Source organism: Struthio camelus, chromosome 26 (assembly GCF_040807025.1).
Source record: "Struthio camelus isolate bStrCam1 chromosome 26, bStrCam1.hap1, whole genome shotgun sequence".
NCBI lineage: Eukaryota > Metazoa > Chordata > Aves > Struthioniformes > Struthionidae > Struthio > Struthio camelus.
This window is the reverse complement of record NC_090967.1, coordinates 4,348,221-4,363,937: the sequence shown is the minus strand read 5'-3', so window position 1 is coordinate 4,363,937 and position 15,717 is coordinate 4,348,221. Positions and strand designations below refer to the sequence as shown.

At 57.0% G+C, this 15,717-nt stretch overlaps 1 protein-coding gene across 1 annotated transcript; it reads left to right on the top strand.

Annotated features, from left to right (window-relative positions):
* The first annotated feature begins 1,876 nt into the window (after positions 1-1,876).
* MAP2K2 (mitogen-activated protein kinase kinase 2) lies at positions 1,877-13,895 on the top strand. The gene is made up of 11 exons (XM_068920300.1): positions 1,877-2,065; positions 3,245-3,455; positions 5,204-5,350; positions 6,032-6,109; positions 6,624-6,675; positions 6,775-6,899; positions 8,754-8,967; positions 10,078-10,142; positions 11,083-11,144; positions 11,929-11,974; positions 12,957-13,895. Exons 1-11 carry the CDS (start codon positions 1,980-1,982, stop codon positions 13,065-13,067), a joined length of 1,197 nt encoding a protein of 398 aa, XP_068776401.1. The 5' UTR covers positions 1,877-1,979; the 3' UTR covers positions 13,068-13,895.
* Positions 13,896-15,717: the final 1,822 nt, after the last annotated feature.

Below are 15,717 nucleotides of genomic sequence, written 5' to 3'. Positions count from 1 at the left end.
CTTTTTTTAGATCAGCGTATCAGCATTAATTGCGTTATATAGGTGTTGAGAACAACATCCGGGGAAAATGTTGACTTGGACTCTGCTACTTATCTTGTGCTCAACAAATGTTGACCCCTTCTGGTCCCGGGGACCAGGGTGAGAGCTGCTGGGCTGGACGCCTGGGTGCTGCCACCCAGGCCGGTGCTCCCACGAGGGCTAGCCCCTGCCCTCCGTGCCTCAGTTTCCCTGCTAAGGGTTGGAGTTTGTTGGCTGCTGCTTTCCCACGTTTCCCTCTCCCTGTGGTGAGGGCGTCAGCCCGGAGGCACGTCAGCCACAGCACCCTCCACGCCATGACCCCAAACTCCAGTGGGATGGAAAAAACCCCGGGCCTGACGTCCCGGAAAGGCACCTGCGCTCGGACAGCCCCCTTGGGGGATTTAACATCATGACACAGATTTACACGGGCCTGGGCATCCTCCTTCCTTACCCAGACTGGGTCCACTTGGCCTCCAGACCCCCACCTAGATGCCACCAGAGCTCCTTTGTGCCACAGAGCTCCCTCATTGCCTTGCCAGACCAGCATTTTGGAGACTCATGGTCCGATCCTGCTCTCCGTCGGTAGGTATAACCCCACCCCGAGACCCCTCTCCATGGGGAGAAACACCTTTGAGGAGGGAAGAGCCAGCCACGGCCTGAGCTGGGCCAGGCAGTGCAGCTGGGCCACGGCGCGGGGAAGGGAAGGGTTTGGCCTCTTGCAGCTCCCCGTGTGGCAGCCCAGCGGCGAACCGGGAGCCCCGGTGAGTAAGAAAGCGTGTGACCGAGGTGTGGCAAGCGGGACGGCGAGGACAAGGCCGTGCGCCTGGCACCCGCCCGCTGCCCGCGGCCGTTATCTCGCTGCGCGACGCCCTCTGATCAGGCACGGCGGCCCGATCCGGTGGGGCACCCAGCGCCGGCCCGGCTCGGCCGCGGCGGGACCCTCGAGCAGGGGCCAGGCGGCTCGTCCCCGTGCCCGTCCCCGGGATGGAGGTGTCACAGCGGGTCCCTGGAAGCCCGGGCACCACGCCGAGAGCCTTCGCCCTCAGCGAGGAGGGGGAGAGCCGGGCGGAAAACGGGGGCCTGGCGGCGACGGGAGCCGGGCCGGGCGCGAGGCCGCGGTTTTACCCCTCCGCCCCCGCGGTGACGCCGCCGCTCCCGGCCCCGCCGCGCGCGTTTATTGCCCTGCTGCCGGAGACGGGAACCCCCTGGCGCCCGAGCAAAGGGCGCGCGGCTCGGCCTGGAGCCGCCGCCATCCCGGCCCCGGCGCCGGCCTCTCTTCGGCCTCCCGGGGCCGCGGCCGGGCGAGGCCGGCCGGCTCCTCGGCGGCGGGAGGCGTGAGGGCGAGGCCGGCCCGCAGCGGCCGAGGCTGCTAACCGCCCCGCTTCGTTAAGGCCCTCGACCGTTACCCTCGGCCTTTGCTGGGCGCGCGGGGCCGCCGAGAGCGACCGAGGGGGCCGGGGCGGCCGGCGGGGCAGGCCTGGGAAGGACCCGACGCCTGACGCCCGCTCCTTCCCTGTGACGCCCGCTGCCCGACGGCCCCCTTCTGCCTGGCTCTGCAGCCTTTGTCCCTTCGGCTGGGGTTGTCCGTCCCCGCCGCCGTCGCCCTCCCGGAGCCCCCTCCGTCCCCCTGCCCGGGCCTTCGCCGCCTTCTCCCCGTCCCTCCCTCTCCTCCGTCCTCCTTCCCTCACCCCGCGCCGCCATCTCCTCCCTCCGCCCTCGCCCTTTCCCTCCCCTCCTCCACCTCCCCCCCCCGCGCGCGCTCCCGCCGGCGCGCGCTCCCGCGAGACCCGCCCCGCGCTCTCGCGAGACGCCGCCGCCCCGCCCCTCCCGCCGCCGCCCGCGGCTCGGCCCCGCCCCCGCGGCTCGGCCCCGCCCCCATCCCCTCCCGCGCGCGCTCGTTGGCGCGCCCCCGCGGCCATGCGGCCGCGCCCCCGCTAGGCCCCGCACGGCCCGGCGCGGCCATGCCCGCCAAGAGGAAGCCGGTGCTGCCGGCCCTCAACATCGCCCCCAGCCCCGCCGAGGGGCCCAGCCCCGACGGCTCCGCCGAGTGAGTGAGTGGGGCGGCGGCCGCCGCCGGTCTGCGCCGTCACGGCGCTGCCACCGCCGCGGCCCCGGGCGGCAGGATGGGCCCGGCCTGGGGACGGGGTGGGAGAGCCGGCGGGAGGCAGGAGGTGGGGAGGGGGCCGGGCCCCCAGGGTGGCTGGGGACCAGGGGGCAGCTGGGCAAAGCCGGAGGGGGGGGGGGTGTCCCGGCAGCGCTGGCCGGCGTTGGGGGGCTGAGGCGAGGTGGGGTGGGGGGCTAGTCCTAGAGGGCAGGGGACAGGGAAGCCAGGCTGGGGGCCGGGGGCAGTTTTGGGGGAGGGAGGGGAGCGACTAGGGCTCAGGGGGAGCAGGATGCGGCACTGGGGTCGGGGGCTGCCGGGCGGTGAAAGCTTGGGGGGGGGGGGGCAGAGCCGCCCGTGGGGCTCCGAGCCTGCTGGCTCGGGTCCCCCCCGCCGCTCTGGGGCGGAGGAGGAGGCTGGAGCCGGGTTAGGAGGCGCGTAGGCCCGCGCCGGGCGCCCCGGGCAGCAGGTGCTGGGGGAGCACAGACATCCCTTTGTGCTCGGGCGAGCGGAGGGGCGGCCGGGGGTGTAACGGAGCAGGGGGATTTGCTGGACGCCTGGAAAGGGCCTTCTCGTGTTTCGCCGTGAAACCCAAGCTCGGCTCCCTGCGCTTGCGGAGCGAGAGGTTGCTCGCTGGTGCTGTCGCTCTCCCCGGGCTGAGCTCTGCTGCCCCTTTAAGGGCCGAACGATTTTCCCCGCTCCTTGGGGTTTCCTGAGACAGCTGACTGTATTAAAAAACCTCTCTGGAAGAGATGCAAGTGTTGGGCAGACATTGCATCACTGGTCTCTGCTGCCCGCACGTCCCCATCAGCAGCGTAGCCAAGCCTTGCGTCTCTCCTGAGCTTTGTTTTAGTCTCTCTGCTATATCACGGTTTTGGTCTGATTACGCGTAAGATGGGGCTTTTCTGTTATTTCCCTCTCCTTCCCTGCAGTGTCAAACGTTTTCCACTAAACGGTTTTGGGAGTCTCTTCCCTCTGGTTGGGCCCTCCTCTCTAACCCGTCGTGAGCCGTGCTTTCGTTTTGCCTCTGCCGCTAGAGCAAAGGACCGGACAAGCCCCCTTTCTCTGGCGATGGCCCCGCAGACTCCTGACCGTTTCTCCGTTCTCCTCCTTGTCTTTCTCCAGGGCGAACCTAGTAGACCTTCAGAAGAAGCTCGAGGAATTGGAACTGGATGAGCAGCAAAAGAAGCGCCTGGAAGCTTTTCTCACCCAGAAAGCCAAGGTCGGGGAGCTGAAGGACGATGACTTTGAGAGGATCTCTGAACTGGGAGCCGGCAACGGCGGCGTGGTCACCAAAGTGCAGCACAAACCCTCAGGACTCATTATGGCACGAAAGGTAACGGAGGGGCAGGTGCCCGGGGCCTGCTGGAGAGGTAAGGCGCAATGGCATATTGCGCTCATCCCAGCCCCAGGAAAGCCGGATTCGGTCAGGATCTCTCTGCGTTAACCCGTTCTCACGCTGAACTGAGTGGTATCCGTCTTGGTTGTCTGCTCTGGCGATTCTCTCCTGCCTGCCCCGGGAATAGATGCGGCTCCTTGAGATGTCAGCCGGGGTGGCTGTTGCGCGTAACAGAGGGAGGGGAATTTGGTTTCCTGCACCTTCTTGCCAAACCTGGCAGCCAGGTAGTGTTTGTGAGATGGGCTCTGCTCAGCCCCACAAATTTGCATACAGACCTCGTCGCCTGGGTTGGTAACGACTGTCCCTGCTGCCCTGAGCTGGGTTTTGTGTGTAGCCTCTCTCCCCTTGTCTCTTAGCAATCCAGCCGTTTCGCCCTTCACCAGTGGGCCCTCCGGGGAGGGGCAGCGCGCTCCGCAACAGATCCCTGGGGTTTTGCAACGTGTTTTGTGGAAACGCGAGTTTATTCTTTTTCCGTCTGCTAAACTGGATGGGGAAAACAGGCAACAGAGAGTCTTAGGTTGTAGCTAATGAGGACTGAAAATTCCTGGTGGAAATTATAGAGAGAAGGATTCCCTGTGAGCACAGCAGCTCCCCTACTGCAAGCCCGAGCTTTGAGCTGCTCCTGCACAGACAAGAGAAAGTCTTGTGTGCCTGGCTCACCCCCCAGCTTCCGTTTAATTGATCCCCAAGACAGTTCCAAGCAGCCTTGCAAGTCTGTCATGACAACAGAGCCTCTCGAGCATGGGTTTATGGGAGTCATCTCTTGTTGTGATGCTCTGTGATAGAAAAGGAGAAGATATTTTATCTGCCTGTTAGAAAAGGCAATGCTCAGTGAGGGAATAGCGCAACCGCTAATCCACGGGACAACTTCCTTGAAAGTCTCTGTTCTCGCTGCTGTGGGAGCAGTTTACAAGGTAACGGCAAGGTTCAGTGGTTCTCAAGAGCGAATATGTTTCTTTAGGCAGCTTCCCTTGGAGCTGACATCTCTGAGGTTTTCCATTGTGGCATTTGATTTGGGAGCATTACATGTAACTGATTTTGAAATTACTGCAGCTCAGAAACTGAAGCTCAAGGCAAGGTTAGGCAGCACAGTGCTGTGCGTCCCTGCAGAGACCAGCCTTTGTGGCCCTGTAGGAAGGCCAGAAGTCCCTGGTGAGGGAGGTCTTAGAGCTTACAGTAACAGTAGCTGCTTTTGTAACCTGGCGTCACGTTTTCCAGCCTCTATGGCTTCCCTACCCACAACTTTGTTAGCTGACTCTACGTGGAGCCCAAGGAATAATGCAGTTGGTCTTTCAAGTGCATAATCTTCATGTTTTTTTACTTTCTGTGGTTTCTTTGATATCAGAACACCTCTTATATTCTTACAACACCTACAGAGCTTGTGAAAATGTTGTGTGCTGAGTCAGATCTGCACCCAACTTCTGAGTTATCTTTCTGCTCTGTAGCCAGTGTGATCTCGGCATGTTACTTGGGCCTGCAGTTGCTTCAGTTGCTAACAGGCTGCGCAGCACGCTGGTTGTCCCCTTTATCCTTAATGTTTAGCATGCAAACAATAAAGTCTAGGTCAAAGCAGAGCTTCCTCGAGTGCTTTTTAATTTCTTTCCGGCACTGAGGACAGGCTCTCATGGCCCCGTAGTTTTTTTCCAGGCACTATACTTTGATGTTATTTTTTTCTTTCTTGGCAGCTGATTCATTTAGAAATCAAGCCAGCCATCAGGAATCAGATTATCCGGGAGCTGCAGGTGCTGCACGAGTGTAATTCCCCATACATTGTGGGTTTCTATGGAGCCTTCTACAGCGATGGGGAGATTTCCATCTGCATGGAGCACATGGTGAGTCCGTGTTCCTCCCCTGCAAACTGCTGCTCTCCGGTTCCATGTTCTGAGTCGCATCTCAGCGAGACTGAAACTGCAGGCAAAGTGGGTAAGCCTGCTAGCGCTCTCAGCTGGCAGCTGCAACGGCTTCTTGCTCTGGCTGCTTTGAGGGCAACAAGGCCGTTCAGCTCCTGCTAGAAGCTGCGTGGTCCTCCTTGGGCATCTAAATGACAGAGAAGTTGACTTTCTGGAAAGCAGAAGCAGAGGTTTGGGGGCCGGCCAAGCGGAAATGTTGTAAACCTGCCACTCTACAGAACTCCCCGAAGTGCAGTGTGCGTTTTCTGTTGTCTCTGGCAGGGAAGAGTGTTGTTTCTCCTCTGGATCAGTGCTGACAGCATCATCTTTGCATTGACCTCTAAGGGAAAGCATGCTAAAAGCTAACAGCAAGAAGTAGAGATGATAGACGACAGCTTTAAAATCGTTTTCAGTGAGAGCCAGTTTTAACAGAGATCATCAGAGATCTTTTCCCTCCTAATGGGAGGGTTCTTGGTGCCGAATTGTTACTGACAGCTGGGCTGGGATGCTGTATACTGCTCATATACCACTTAACCTCAGCAGGCATGCTAGACTGCATGGCCAGTTACTCTGCTTTTCTGCTGGGCTTTGGTGTGTTGATAATTTCTCTGTTTGTCGTTTCAGGATGGCGGCTCTCTGGATCAAGTGTTGAAAGAAGCCAAGAGAATTCCTGAGGAGATCTTGGGGAAAGTCAGTATAGCGGTAAGTTACTCTTCAGGCTTCCAGAAAGTATTTGCTGGGCACGTTTTGGGAACGGTGCTTGTCCTGCCTTAGTAAGCTTTCTTCATTTTCCCACGTGCTGCTTTTCTATCCTGAGCTAGGGTAATAGGCAGTGGTGCAAGAGTGATGGGAAGGAGGAATCTATTTCCAACCACTTTCTGTAGCTCTGGCCCCTTGCAGTGAGAAGCACTGTACCAGCCGGTGTTGGCCTCTCCTGGAAAAGTTTCAGGTGAAACTTTCTCGGGCAGTAAACCCAAGATTAGAGACTGACATGGTGGGGGTTGTTTTGCTCTCCGAGCAGATCCAAACAACAGCCATTGCTCACTGCAGCCCATGGTGATAGATTGCAAAACCTGAAACACTTAGTCACTACAGGGAGGCTTTCCTAGTGAAGCTGCAGTATGGCAGCTCCCGAAGTTTGTGCAACATGCCCTGCTGAAGGGAAGGCACTTCCCTTCCTAGCTCTTATCTCATCCTGTCTTTGGTTTCCTTGTAGGTTCTGAGAGGTTTGGCGTATCTGAGAGAGAAACACCAAATCATGCACAGAGGTGAGAGGAGGAACCTAAAAATAACTTCCTGTAGTACAAGAGCCCTGGATTATTTTTACCTAGCATTGTGTTAACGCTCTTCTCTTTCGTTGCTCTCAGATGTGAAGCCCTCTAACATCTTGGTTAATTCCCGAGGAGAGATTAAGCTGTGTGATTTTGGGGTCAGTGGTCAGCTCATTGACTCCATGGCAAACTCTTTTGTGGGAACTCGATCCTACATGTCTGTAAGTTCCTTTCAACTTTTAGGTGGGTTTTTACAATTCGGGTTCAACTCAACTTGGGGCGAGGGCTAAGCGCTCTTATGGTATCAGTGTGTGCCGTTTGCTCACAGTTTTGCTCTGTGTTCCCACCCTCACCTGCCCTGTCCTGTCTGTTTTGGGGCACTCTCTGACCATGCCCATTTATCAGTATCACACCCTGAGGATTAGACCAGAGGACACTCGTCCTGCGTGATCGAAGCAAGTGCTGCTGTCTTGTCTTGAGGAGTTAGTGTCTGGTGAGGTCATGGTTTGCCACCTTTCTCCGCATCACCTCAACTGCGGTAGCTGTCGGTGTGCTCGTAGCCTGCAGCTCACCCCTGCAGTAATGGGCTTTCCCTCTACTCTCTCGGCACCAAAGCCAGCTCAGGGGCCTGCCGGGTGGAGCTGGCTGCGGCGCTGCTTCCCGGCACTTACCGCAGGGCAGCTAGTCGGCTCTGATCGGTGGTGGTGTGTGTGGAAGCCCGGAGAGACTTGTAAAGAAAGAAGTTCTGATCCTATAGATACTTCCAATTTCCTCAGCTAGTGTTTGTAGGTTCAGAAATATCCTCTCCTCTTTCTGTAAGTGCAAATCTATCCAAATGCAAGAAATGGAGTGCTGCGATGAGGAGACGCTGCCGCTGGCATGCACGCCCCCTCCACTGTTCTGTGCGCTAGCTTGCAAAAAGGGCGTCCAACCTGTATAGTGCAGGTGAACAGCAGCAAGAGCTGGCTGTGCCTCTTCTTTTAAAAGAGAATCATAATCAGCGTTAGCCCAGCTGCAGAATAGGGAAGAGTTTGGGCTGGAGGTCTGCTGAACCACGGGTTATTTGATACCCTTGGGCTAATGCTTTATAATCCGGCCCAGTGTGGTGGCGGTGACACAGTGCTGTGGACAGCGTTAGGTAGGCTCTCCTGTGCCCAGTGGGACACTGTGCTCTGTCTCGTGTCCTTGGCTTTCCTCGCTCGCAGACAGCCGCAACAATAAAATTACCTCCTAGCTAATAGCACTGGGCCCCCAGGGCCTGCTGGCTGCAGAGCCCAGGGTAGGGTGGGTGTCTGCTCCCCATGCTGCGTGCGGCCGTGGCTGGGAACCAGCCACGGGTTATTAGGAAAGCCATCAGCCTACGCTTCTGTATGTATGGAGCTCTGAGCTGCTCTTGTATTTTGGGAGCAGTTATTAAAGTACAGTTATAGTTAGACAGTGTCTATTTAAAAGTAGCGTCTCCTTTGCACTCAGCCATTGGCTCTGCACAGCTGACTCAAAGCTACCGGTATAGATGACTTGTGTTGATTTGTGCAGGGGTAAGAGCCTAGACTGGATTTTCTGTTCCTCAGATTACTCTTGGGGATTAAAAGGAATGAGCAGAAAAAATGTTTTGGTTAATTGAGTTCATCAGATCTCAGCTCCCTGAGAAATGGACTCTTACTGTGTACTCTGGACTCCCGAGTATAACCAGTTGTAAATGCTACTCAACCGTAGCTGTTGATTAGATGTGTACAGGTGCTTTATGTTTGCGCAAGACCTTTCCAGGAAAGGGACCCCCCCGCACACGCTTCCTCTGCGCGCATTAATGCTTCTGGCAGTCTTCAGGAGCCTTGGGCCCTTGGAGGACTCCTGCTCGTAAAAAGGATGCTTCGAGTTTCCGTACAGCTTCGCCCCTGCCGCACATCAGCCCTGCGGGGGAAACGATACAGCTTGCAAGAGCCAGACCTTTCCCTTGGAGAAAGGGGCCAGGGTCTAGAGTCTCAATTCAATTGCAGGATGTGATTTTTATACTAATCCATGTACTGAAACGCTGCATCGTTACTAAGGTGTATTTCTGTGATCTTTCCTTCCAGCCTGAGCGGTTGCAGGGCACCCATTATTCGGTCCAGTCTGACATCTGGAGCATGGGTCTGTCGTTAGTGGAGCTGTCTATCGGAAGGTACCCAATCCCCCCGCCAGACTCCAAGGAACTGGAAGCAATATTTGGCCGTCCTGTGGTGGACGGGGCAGAGGGAGAGTCTCACAGCATCTCGCCGCGGGCCAGGCCCCCAGGACGCCCCGTCAGTGGTAGGGGCTGTCGTATGCATTGAAAACAACACATAGATGTGGGGGCAAAGGGATTGAATGTTGTTTGCGTGGCTGGGTTAGCAAAAGGCTATTTTAGATGAGGTTGTGAGGGGGGAGGCGAGTGTCCCTAGGGAGGATTCCTGCATCGCCCTTCTCTGCAGAGCAGGATAACCTGCATAAGTGCACCTGCAGAATCCACCCCTACGGAGCAGTTTTGTAATTCCGTATGAAAACAGGTGGGATTCTGGTCTTGTGTGGGGAGCTGAGCTACTGCTTTCAGGATACTGTGAAGCAACGGATTTGGAGTGCTTGGCCAGGACTTGTGAAGGGTAGAGCGTTTTGGAAGAGGCCAGTTTATCAGTGTGCCGTGCGTTCCTTTAGCCCATGTTGTGGCCTGCAAAAAGGCCCAAAAATCAGTGTAGCCAGCTCTTCCCTCCAACAATACAATGCTCTTTACTGTCTATTCTAAGCCTCCCTCTTGGGGGAGAGCAGGGCTCTTTTAGGTGCTGGTGAGCGAGGCAGGCTCAGGCCACGTAGCAAAGCCGTCTGCGCTGGGAATGCTACAGGCTTTGGCAGGGTGAACTGCCCCCAGGGTGTGGACCTCTTCAAGGAGATGCTTCGAGAGGCAGTTGAACATGGCCTGTGTCGCTCCTTGGGCTCTGCCTGTGCTGTCGAAAGGCCGCTTTCAAGCTAGGGCAGCTTTACTGGGAACGGCGTTGCTGGGAGTTCTCATAAAACTACCAGGCTTGCATGGGCCTCGGCACGGCCGTGCTTGGGTGATGTTGGAGGCAGGCTTTGTTTGAGCTGTTTGTTTGGAAGCAGAAGGCTCTGGAAGTGCTTCCAGGCTGCCAAACCATATGGTCTGGTACTCTCCAAACGCTCCCAGCTAGGAAATAAATCTGGGCTATAGGAGTGGTGATAGAAATCCTGAATTTTGGAATGTTTTCTGGTTTTCTTTTGTTATTTTTCAACCACAAGTCAGTTCCCAAGTTGGTCGCCTCTGCCTCTCCCAGCGAAGCCTCACAGCACATATTCTGTTTGCGTGAAGTGAAGCTCTTCACTGTCGCTTAACGATATCTCACCGTTATTTCTGTCATCTTAACCATGCAGGCTATGGGATGGACAGTCGGCCTGCAATGGCCATCTTTGAACTGCTGGACTATATTGTTAATGAGGTGGGTATTTCTTTGCTGCCAGCTCTGCCATGCCCCCCTGAGAGTACCAAGGGGGTGTCATGCCTGCTCTGCTTGCTCAGGATAAGCTCAAAAACCTTTGCTTGCCAGTTAATAAGAACTGAAGGTTTCAATAGAGCCCCTCCTCTGAGTTGCACCGAAATCTTTTCCTTCTTCCCGTTCCCTGCTTTCTCCTCCCATCTCTTTGTAGCACAAAGCCACCTCTCGTTTTGTAATAAGGCTCTGCAGACTGGAGTTCATAATACCCTTGAAAGCCGCATCAGGAGAGCGGCGAGGGAGGGGAGCTCTTGGGCGTAATGAGCTGTTCCTTCTGCAGTCAGACTTTTTGAACGCGCTCCTCCCTAGATCCGCAAAGGACGAACGCTCCCTCTGCGCAGACGCTGAGGTCGCCCGCGTCTTCTTGGATCAAGCCCTTTGAATAAGGGTGATCTGAAAGTTGACCGGTGTTAAAATCCCAGACTGAAACGTCTTGCTGGCCTTTCGTGGCAGAGTCTGTCCGAGCAGGGAATTAGTGAGTCTGGGGAAAGCTGCTCTTTCCCTTTTAAGGTGGTAGGAGTTGCCCTCTAATTACCATTATTTGGAACGGTTTCATCTGCCATAGGTGTTGACGGAGCTGGGATTTGCAAGGTTGGATCCAGAACTCTGATGCTGCAATTTTGGACTCCCAGCTTTGGCGGTAATTCAAAGCTGCCACCCCTAATTGCACTCTGGTGCTGGGGCAGCAGTTTTCTGCCGGCCCTGCCATGCGCTTCTGGGGTAGAAATGGGAGGTAGCAGTTTCCTGGTTTTGAAGGGCAGTTTGCAAGAGAAAGGTGGTTTTGGAGTCATGACTTTTCTGCGGCTCATTAAAGACTGTAGGTGATGTTGTGCTTTTTGACCCATTAACACAGTGATGCAGAAAACCCTTTTATTTCTTCCTGCAGCCACCTCCCAAGCTGCCGAATGGAGTTTTCACGCAAGATTTCCAGGAGTTTGTAAATAAATGGTAAGGATTTCTGCTCACAACTGAACGTGGAGTCCTGAACATACTCGCTAATGGCTCAGCAAGCTCCCTCTCCATGCAGTAAAGGTGCAGCGCAACTCAGTGTTCTCCACACTCTTTAGGTGATCTCTCCCTCTCCTGGGCTGGCCGCGGTGACCCTGTGTTGTGCTGAGAACTTCCTTGTGAAGGGTTGGAGTGAAAGCATTTTATTCATGGTTACGCTTTATGCTATCACTGCAGCCTCTAAACACAACCTGCGCTCCAGCCTGGCAGTGGGACAGTGGAGCAGGTTGTTAGGGGTGCTGCAGGTGCGAGTTTGATGGGGCCATGCTGTGGCTGGAGGTTTTGGTCCATGACTCAATCTGCAGCCTTGCAAGCACCAGGCCTACTGTTGTGGTGTTTTTTTTTTTTTTTGGCTTTGCTTTGTTTTGTTTTTTTGGAGACTCGGCTAATGGGGACCCACCTGAAGATACTGCTGCAGCCCCCTTAAAGCAAGGAGCTTGGACATTGCAAAATCACTATTCCCTGAAAAACGATAGGCCCTTTTCTCCCTTTGCAGGGGCCAGGGAGGGAGCAGTCTTAGAAGAGATGGATTTTACAGCTCTGCCTAAAAGCTGGGGTGTGAGAAATGATGCTTTCTGAGCCATTTCCGTGCTGCCAGTCTCCTGGGGAAAACAGACAGAAGGATGGGTGGTTTTCAGTGAAGCTGGAGACCTTTCCAGCCAGATAAGCAGCTTCTCACAAGAAGTGTCTCAGTGCTGGTTTTGCTCTTTTGTTCTCATTTCAGCTTAATTAAAAATCCAGCAGAACGGGCAGATCTGAAGATGCTGATGGTAAGTGGGGAGAGCAATTTTCTTTCTACAGTGGGTGGCACCAGATCTGCAAACTGCTACTCCATCCCATCCCTCTCTGCTTCCTTTGCTCAGAAGTCTGGAAACTCCCCAGCTGAGCCCAGGAGGAGCCAGAGTTGGGGAGAGGGGGTGACTCACTCACCTTTGCTTCAAAGGTGATGATGTTATCTAGCCCATGCAGTGTCTCTGCTGTCCCTCCCCAGTGGAATGGGAACCGTATGCCTTAACACCATCCCGTTTCTGAGCAGGTTCCTGGGACAAGCAGGGCAGAGGAGTCCACACTATGCTCGGTTTTCCTCCTCAGCGTGGTGCTGAGCCCCTGAGCTCCAGCTATGTGCCCCATGCAGCGGGCAGCGGCCCATGGTTCTTCCGATCCCGACTTCCAGCCTGCACAGGCCACGCGCCCTTGCGCGAACGTCGCCCTGTTCTGCCTGCCCGTCATCTGTTGCCTCTGGGGCAGTTGTCCCCAGGGCAGCAGCGCTCCCTCCGAAGGGGCAAACGAGGCGACGGCGTTGAGCGGAGGAGACGGGCGGGCTTTGTTCTCTCCTTTAACTTCGTTACGTCCCGTGTGCACGTGCTGACTGATCGGAGAGCCGCGTGGCCGGCGCTTGCGCCCGTGCACCGGTCAAAAACCCAGTCACGTGGCTGAAAGTAACAAACGCTTGGGAATTGCTCTCAAAATGTGGTTGCGTTGCCCGCGAGCAGCCTGAGCTGCAGCACCAGGGACCTCTTGGCCTCGACAGGGACCGGTCCGCAGCAGGGACCTTCCTGGGCTCCGAGGGGAGTTTCGCCTTGGGCCGATGCCAGGCAGCAGTGGGAAGCTGCACTGAAGGGTCAGCGCTTCGAGAAGGGGTTGGGGGCGGTTTTCGGTGCCCGCTTGTGATCGTGGGGAACGGAGGAGGGTCCAGGGAGCAGCGAGGTGCTGAAGGGACGCGTTCCTAACCCCGCCTGGTTTTCTTTTCAGAATCACACCTTTATCAAGCGCTCCGAAGTGGAAGAGGTGGATTTTGCCGGCTGGCTGTGTAAAACGCTGCGGTTAAACCAGCCCAGTACTCCCACTCGCACTGCCATGTGACCACCGAGCCGACCGCCTGGTGTCAGTACATCTGCCTATCTGTCACCATTTCCTGCCCTTCAGTAAATGACAGAACCGCCCTTCTTCCTCGTCCCCGGCCCCTTCTCACCTCGTGTCCAAACGGCAAAGCACCATCACTCGGAAATGTCTGCCAGCTGACCCCCGAGAGCGAAAACGGGCTTCACTTCTTTTGGTTTGGGGTGCTCCAGGCCTCCGCTCCAGCTCCGATCAGTCTCTGGAGCTCCTGACACTTGGGAAACGTGGTGCTGCTGCTTATGTTAATTTTTCTCTTGGAAACATGTTCACTTGGGTTTAAAAAAAAAAAAAATCACGTGTGCGCGCTTGCATGTATGTGCGAGAAGGTGTCAGGGGTATGGGGACGAGGGACCGGAGTTCAGATGTTTCATCTCCTTCTTGGTTTTCGCGTGGGCTCGAAGGTGGTTAGCAGAGAAATCTGCCGCTGGGAAGGGAGAAACCTCCCAGGTCGGCACAGCCAGCCGAGGGGCTCGTCCGAGCCCCAAACGGTGCCGCCGTCTCGCGTGTACTGGCAGAGAGCAGGGGAGGCCGTGGGCCTCGCCGAGAGCTCGCTGGGGGACGTTGGCAGGTGCACTGCGAACCCGGGGAGGAGGTCTGGGGTATTATTTTTAGCTTAGCTGGAGAAGAGCGTAGCAGGGAATTCTCTCCCACCCTCTTCCAGCCGGGTGCCTGGCTGCGCCGGAGCCGCGTGTGCTGGGCCCGGGAGGGCTGGCGGTCAGTCTGCGGGGTGGAAGAGAGGAAGAGATTTGTGTGTTTAAAAAAAAAATAATAATAATAATTGTTTTTAAAGCCTGTTCTTGTCATGCACTGGATATTTAGTGAATTGTCTTGATCTGTTGGACTTCAAGCCGAGCCCTCGGCTCGTTGCGGAAGGGAAATAAGGAATAAGCTGCCCCGTAAGGGGCTTGGCGATCCCAGCTGGTCCCCGGAGCGGCGCGGAGCTCCCGGTGCTCTCCGCCGAGTCTCGACTGCGCCTCCCCGCTCGGCGGAGCCCGGGAGCGCGTCCCGCCGCTCGGCCGCGGCAGGTTTTCGGCGCTCGGTGCGGGCGTTCAGCGGAGGCTTGCGTGAGCTCTAGGAGGGGCAGGGAAGCGGGGAGACGCGGCTGAGCTCAGCGGCGCGTTGCAGTCCGCTGGGAGGCGAGTGAAACCCACCCAGCAAGACTCCCTTCGCTTCGGGGAAGGGCGGTTTTCCAAAGGCCAACGGGGGTCTCTAAGCTGGACTGACGGTGTTTTCGGGTCCCTCTTCGCCTTTGCAAAACTCTTCCTCCGCGACGCCGCGTTGGCGGGCGCCCGAACCCGAGCGGAGGGACCGGCCGCGGTGCTGAGCTGCTGCTCGCTCGGGTCTCGCGCTGCGGCGGGGCGTCTCTGCCCGCGGGGACGGCCCCGGCGGTCGCGCGGATGGGGTAGCCGTTCGCTGCCGTCGCGGGGGCAGCCTGCGAGCCGATCCAGCTGCGGAGCTGGACAGCGTCTCCCCGCAGAGCTGTCCCGAGCTGGGTTTGTCTTGTGATTCTCAGCCATATATTTTATATATATATATATATATATAATTTTCCTTTTTGGAGTTTGCCAAGTGAATATATCAGCTGTTTCTCTCTGTTAGGGCAGATCTGGTTCTTATTTCCTTAAGGGAAAGGAATCAAAGCTTAAATAATGTAAAGCAGGCTGCTCGCTTCTTACCGAATCCTGCTTCTCTTGAGCTACCTCTAGCGCAGCGCGAGATTCGGTACGTACCTTAGCGGCCGCCGGGCGCGCGGGGAGGCCGGCTCCGGCGTCGGACCTCGCCGTGGGGCGGGCGCGAGGATCTCGCGGCGGGGGTCAAGCCCCCTTCTTTTTGCTTTCGATGTAGAAATGAGCCGCAGGAGCGACTCGTTGCTTCGGCCTCCGTGCTGCGGCGTCGCGTCACGGCCCCCGGCCAGCGAAATCCCCGAGCCGCGGGGGTGAAGGGGCGATCGGAGAGAGGATTTGCGAAGCTCGCCGCTTTTTGTTGCGTTTTTCCCTCTTTTCTTTTTTTTTTTCGGGTCGCTGCTGCTTTCGAACGGGTTTTCGCCCCGGCGGGTTGGAAACCGCGCGTCGAGCCGGAGCCTGGCGCGAGCGAGGGGAGGCAGCGTCCGGATGCTCTGCCCGTTTCGACAACAAAACGGGGCGGGAGGGGGGACAGAAAAAAGCCAAAATCCGAGTGGATCGTGCTTATTTTCTCAACCTGCGCCGGTGCCTGCAGCGCCGATGCTCCTACGGTTTGCAAAACCTTCGGTTGAACTCCGGCGTTACCCGCGTTGATGCGGATGATAAAGGGTTTTCCTTTCGCAGGTCCCGGAGAGCCGGTGCGACGGGGCCGCCGGCCGGGGGGCTCCGCGGCCCTTTCCGCCCGCCGGCCGGGGCGAAGGGGACCGCGCGCTGGCGTCCGCGGGCAGGAAAGTAGAAACGGAGGCAGCGTCCACCTGCTCCGGCAGCCTGTAATCCCGGAGGAGGAGGAGGAAAGCAGGTAGGGTTTAACAGCCCGAGCAAAGTCGTTGCCTGCGACGGCCCATACAGGTTGGAGACGTCGAACGCACGGCGGCGTTTGCGGGCTCGGTCTCTGCCCCGAAGCCCGTTTTCTCCTGCCGGAGCGCTCCTCG

Coding starts and splice junctions, on each gene's coding strand:
- MAP2K2 (XM_068920300.1), top strand. CDS start 1,980: ATGCCCGCCAAGAGGAAGCCGGTGCTGCCGGCCCTCAACATCGCCCCC. Junction 6,900..8,753: donor GAACTCGATCCTACATGTCT/GTAAGTTCCTTT, acceptor CTTTCCTTCCAG/CCTGAGCGGTTGCAGGGCAC. Junction 8,968..10,077: donor CCCAGGACGCCCCGTCAGTG/GTAGGGGCTGTC, acceptor TTAACCATGCAG/GCTATGGGATGGACAGTCGG.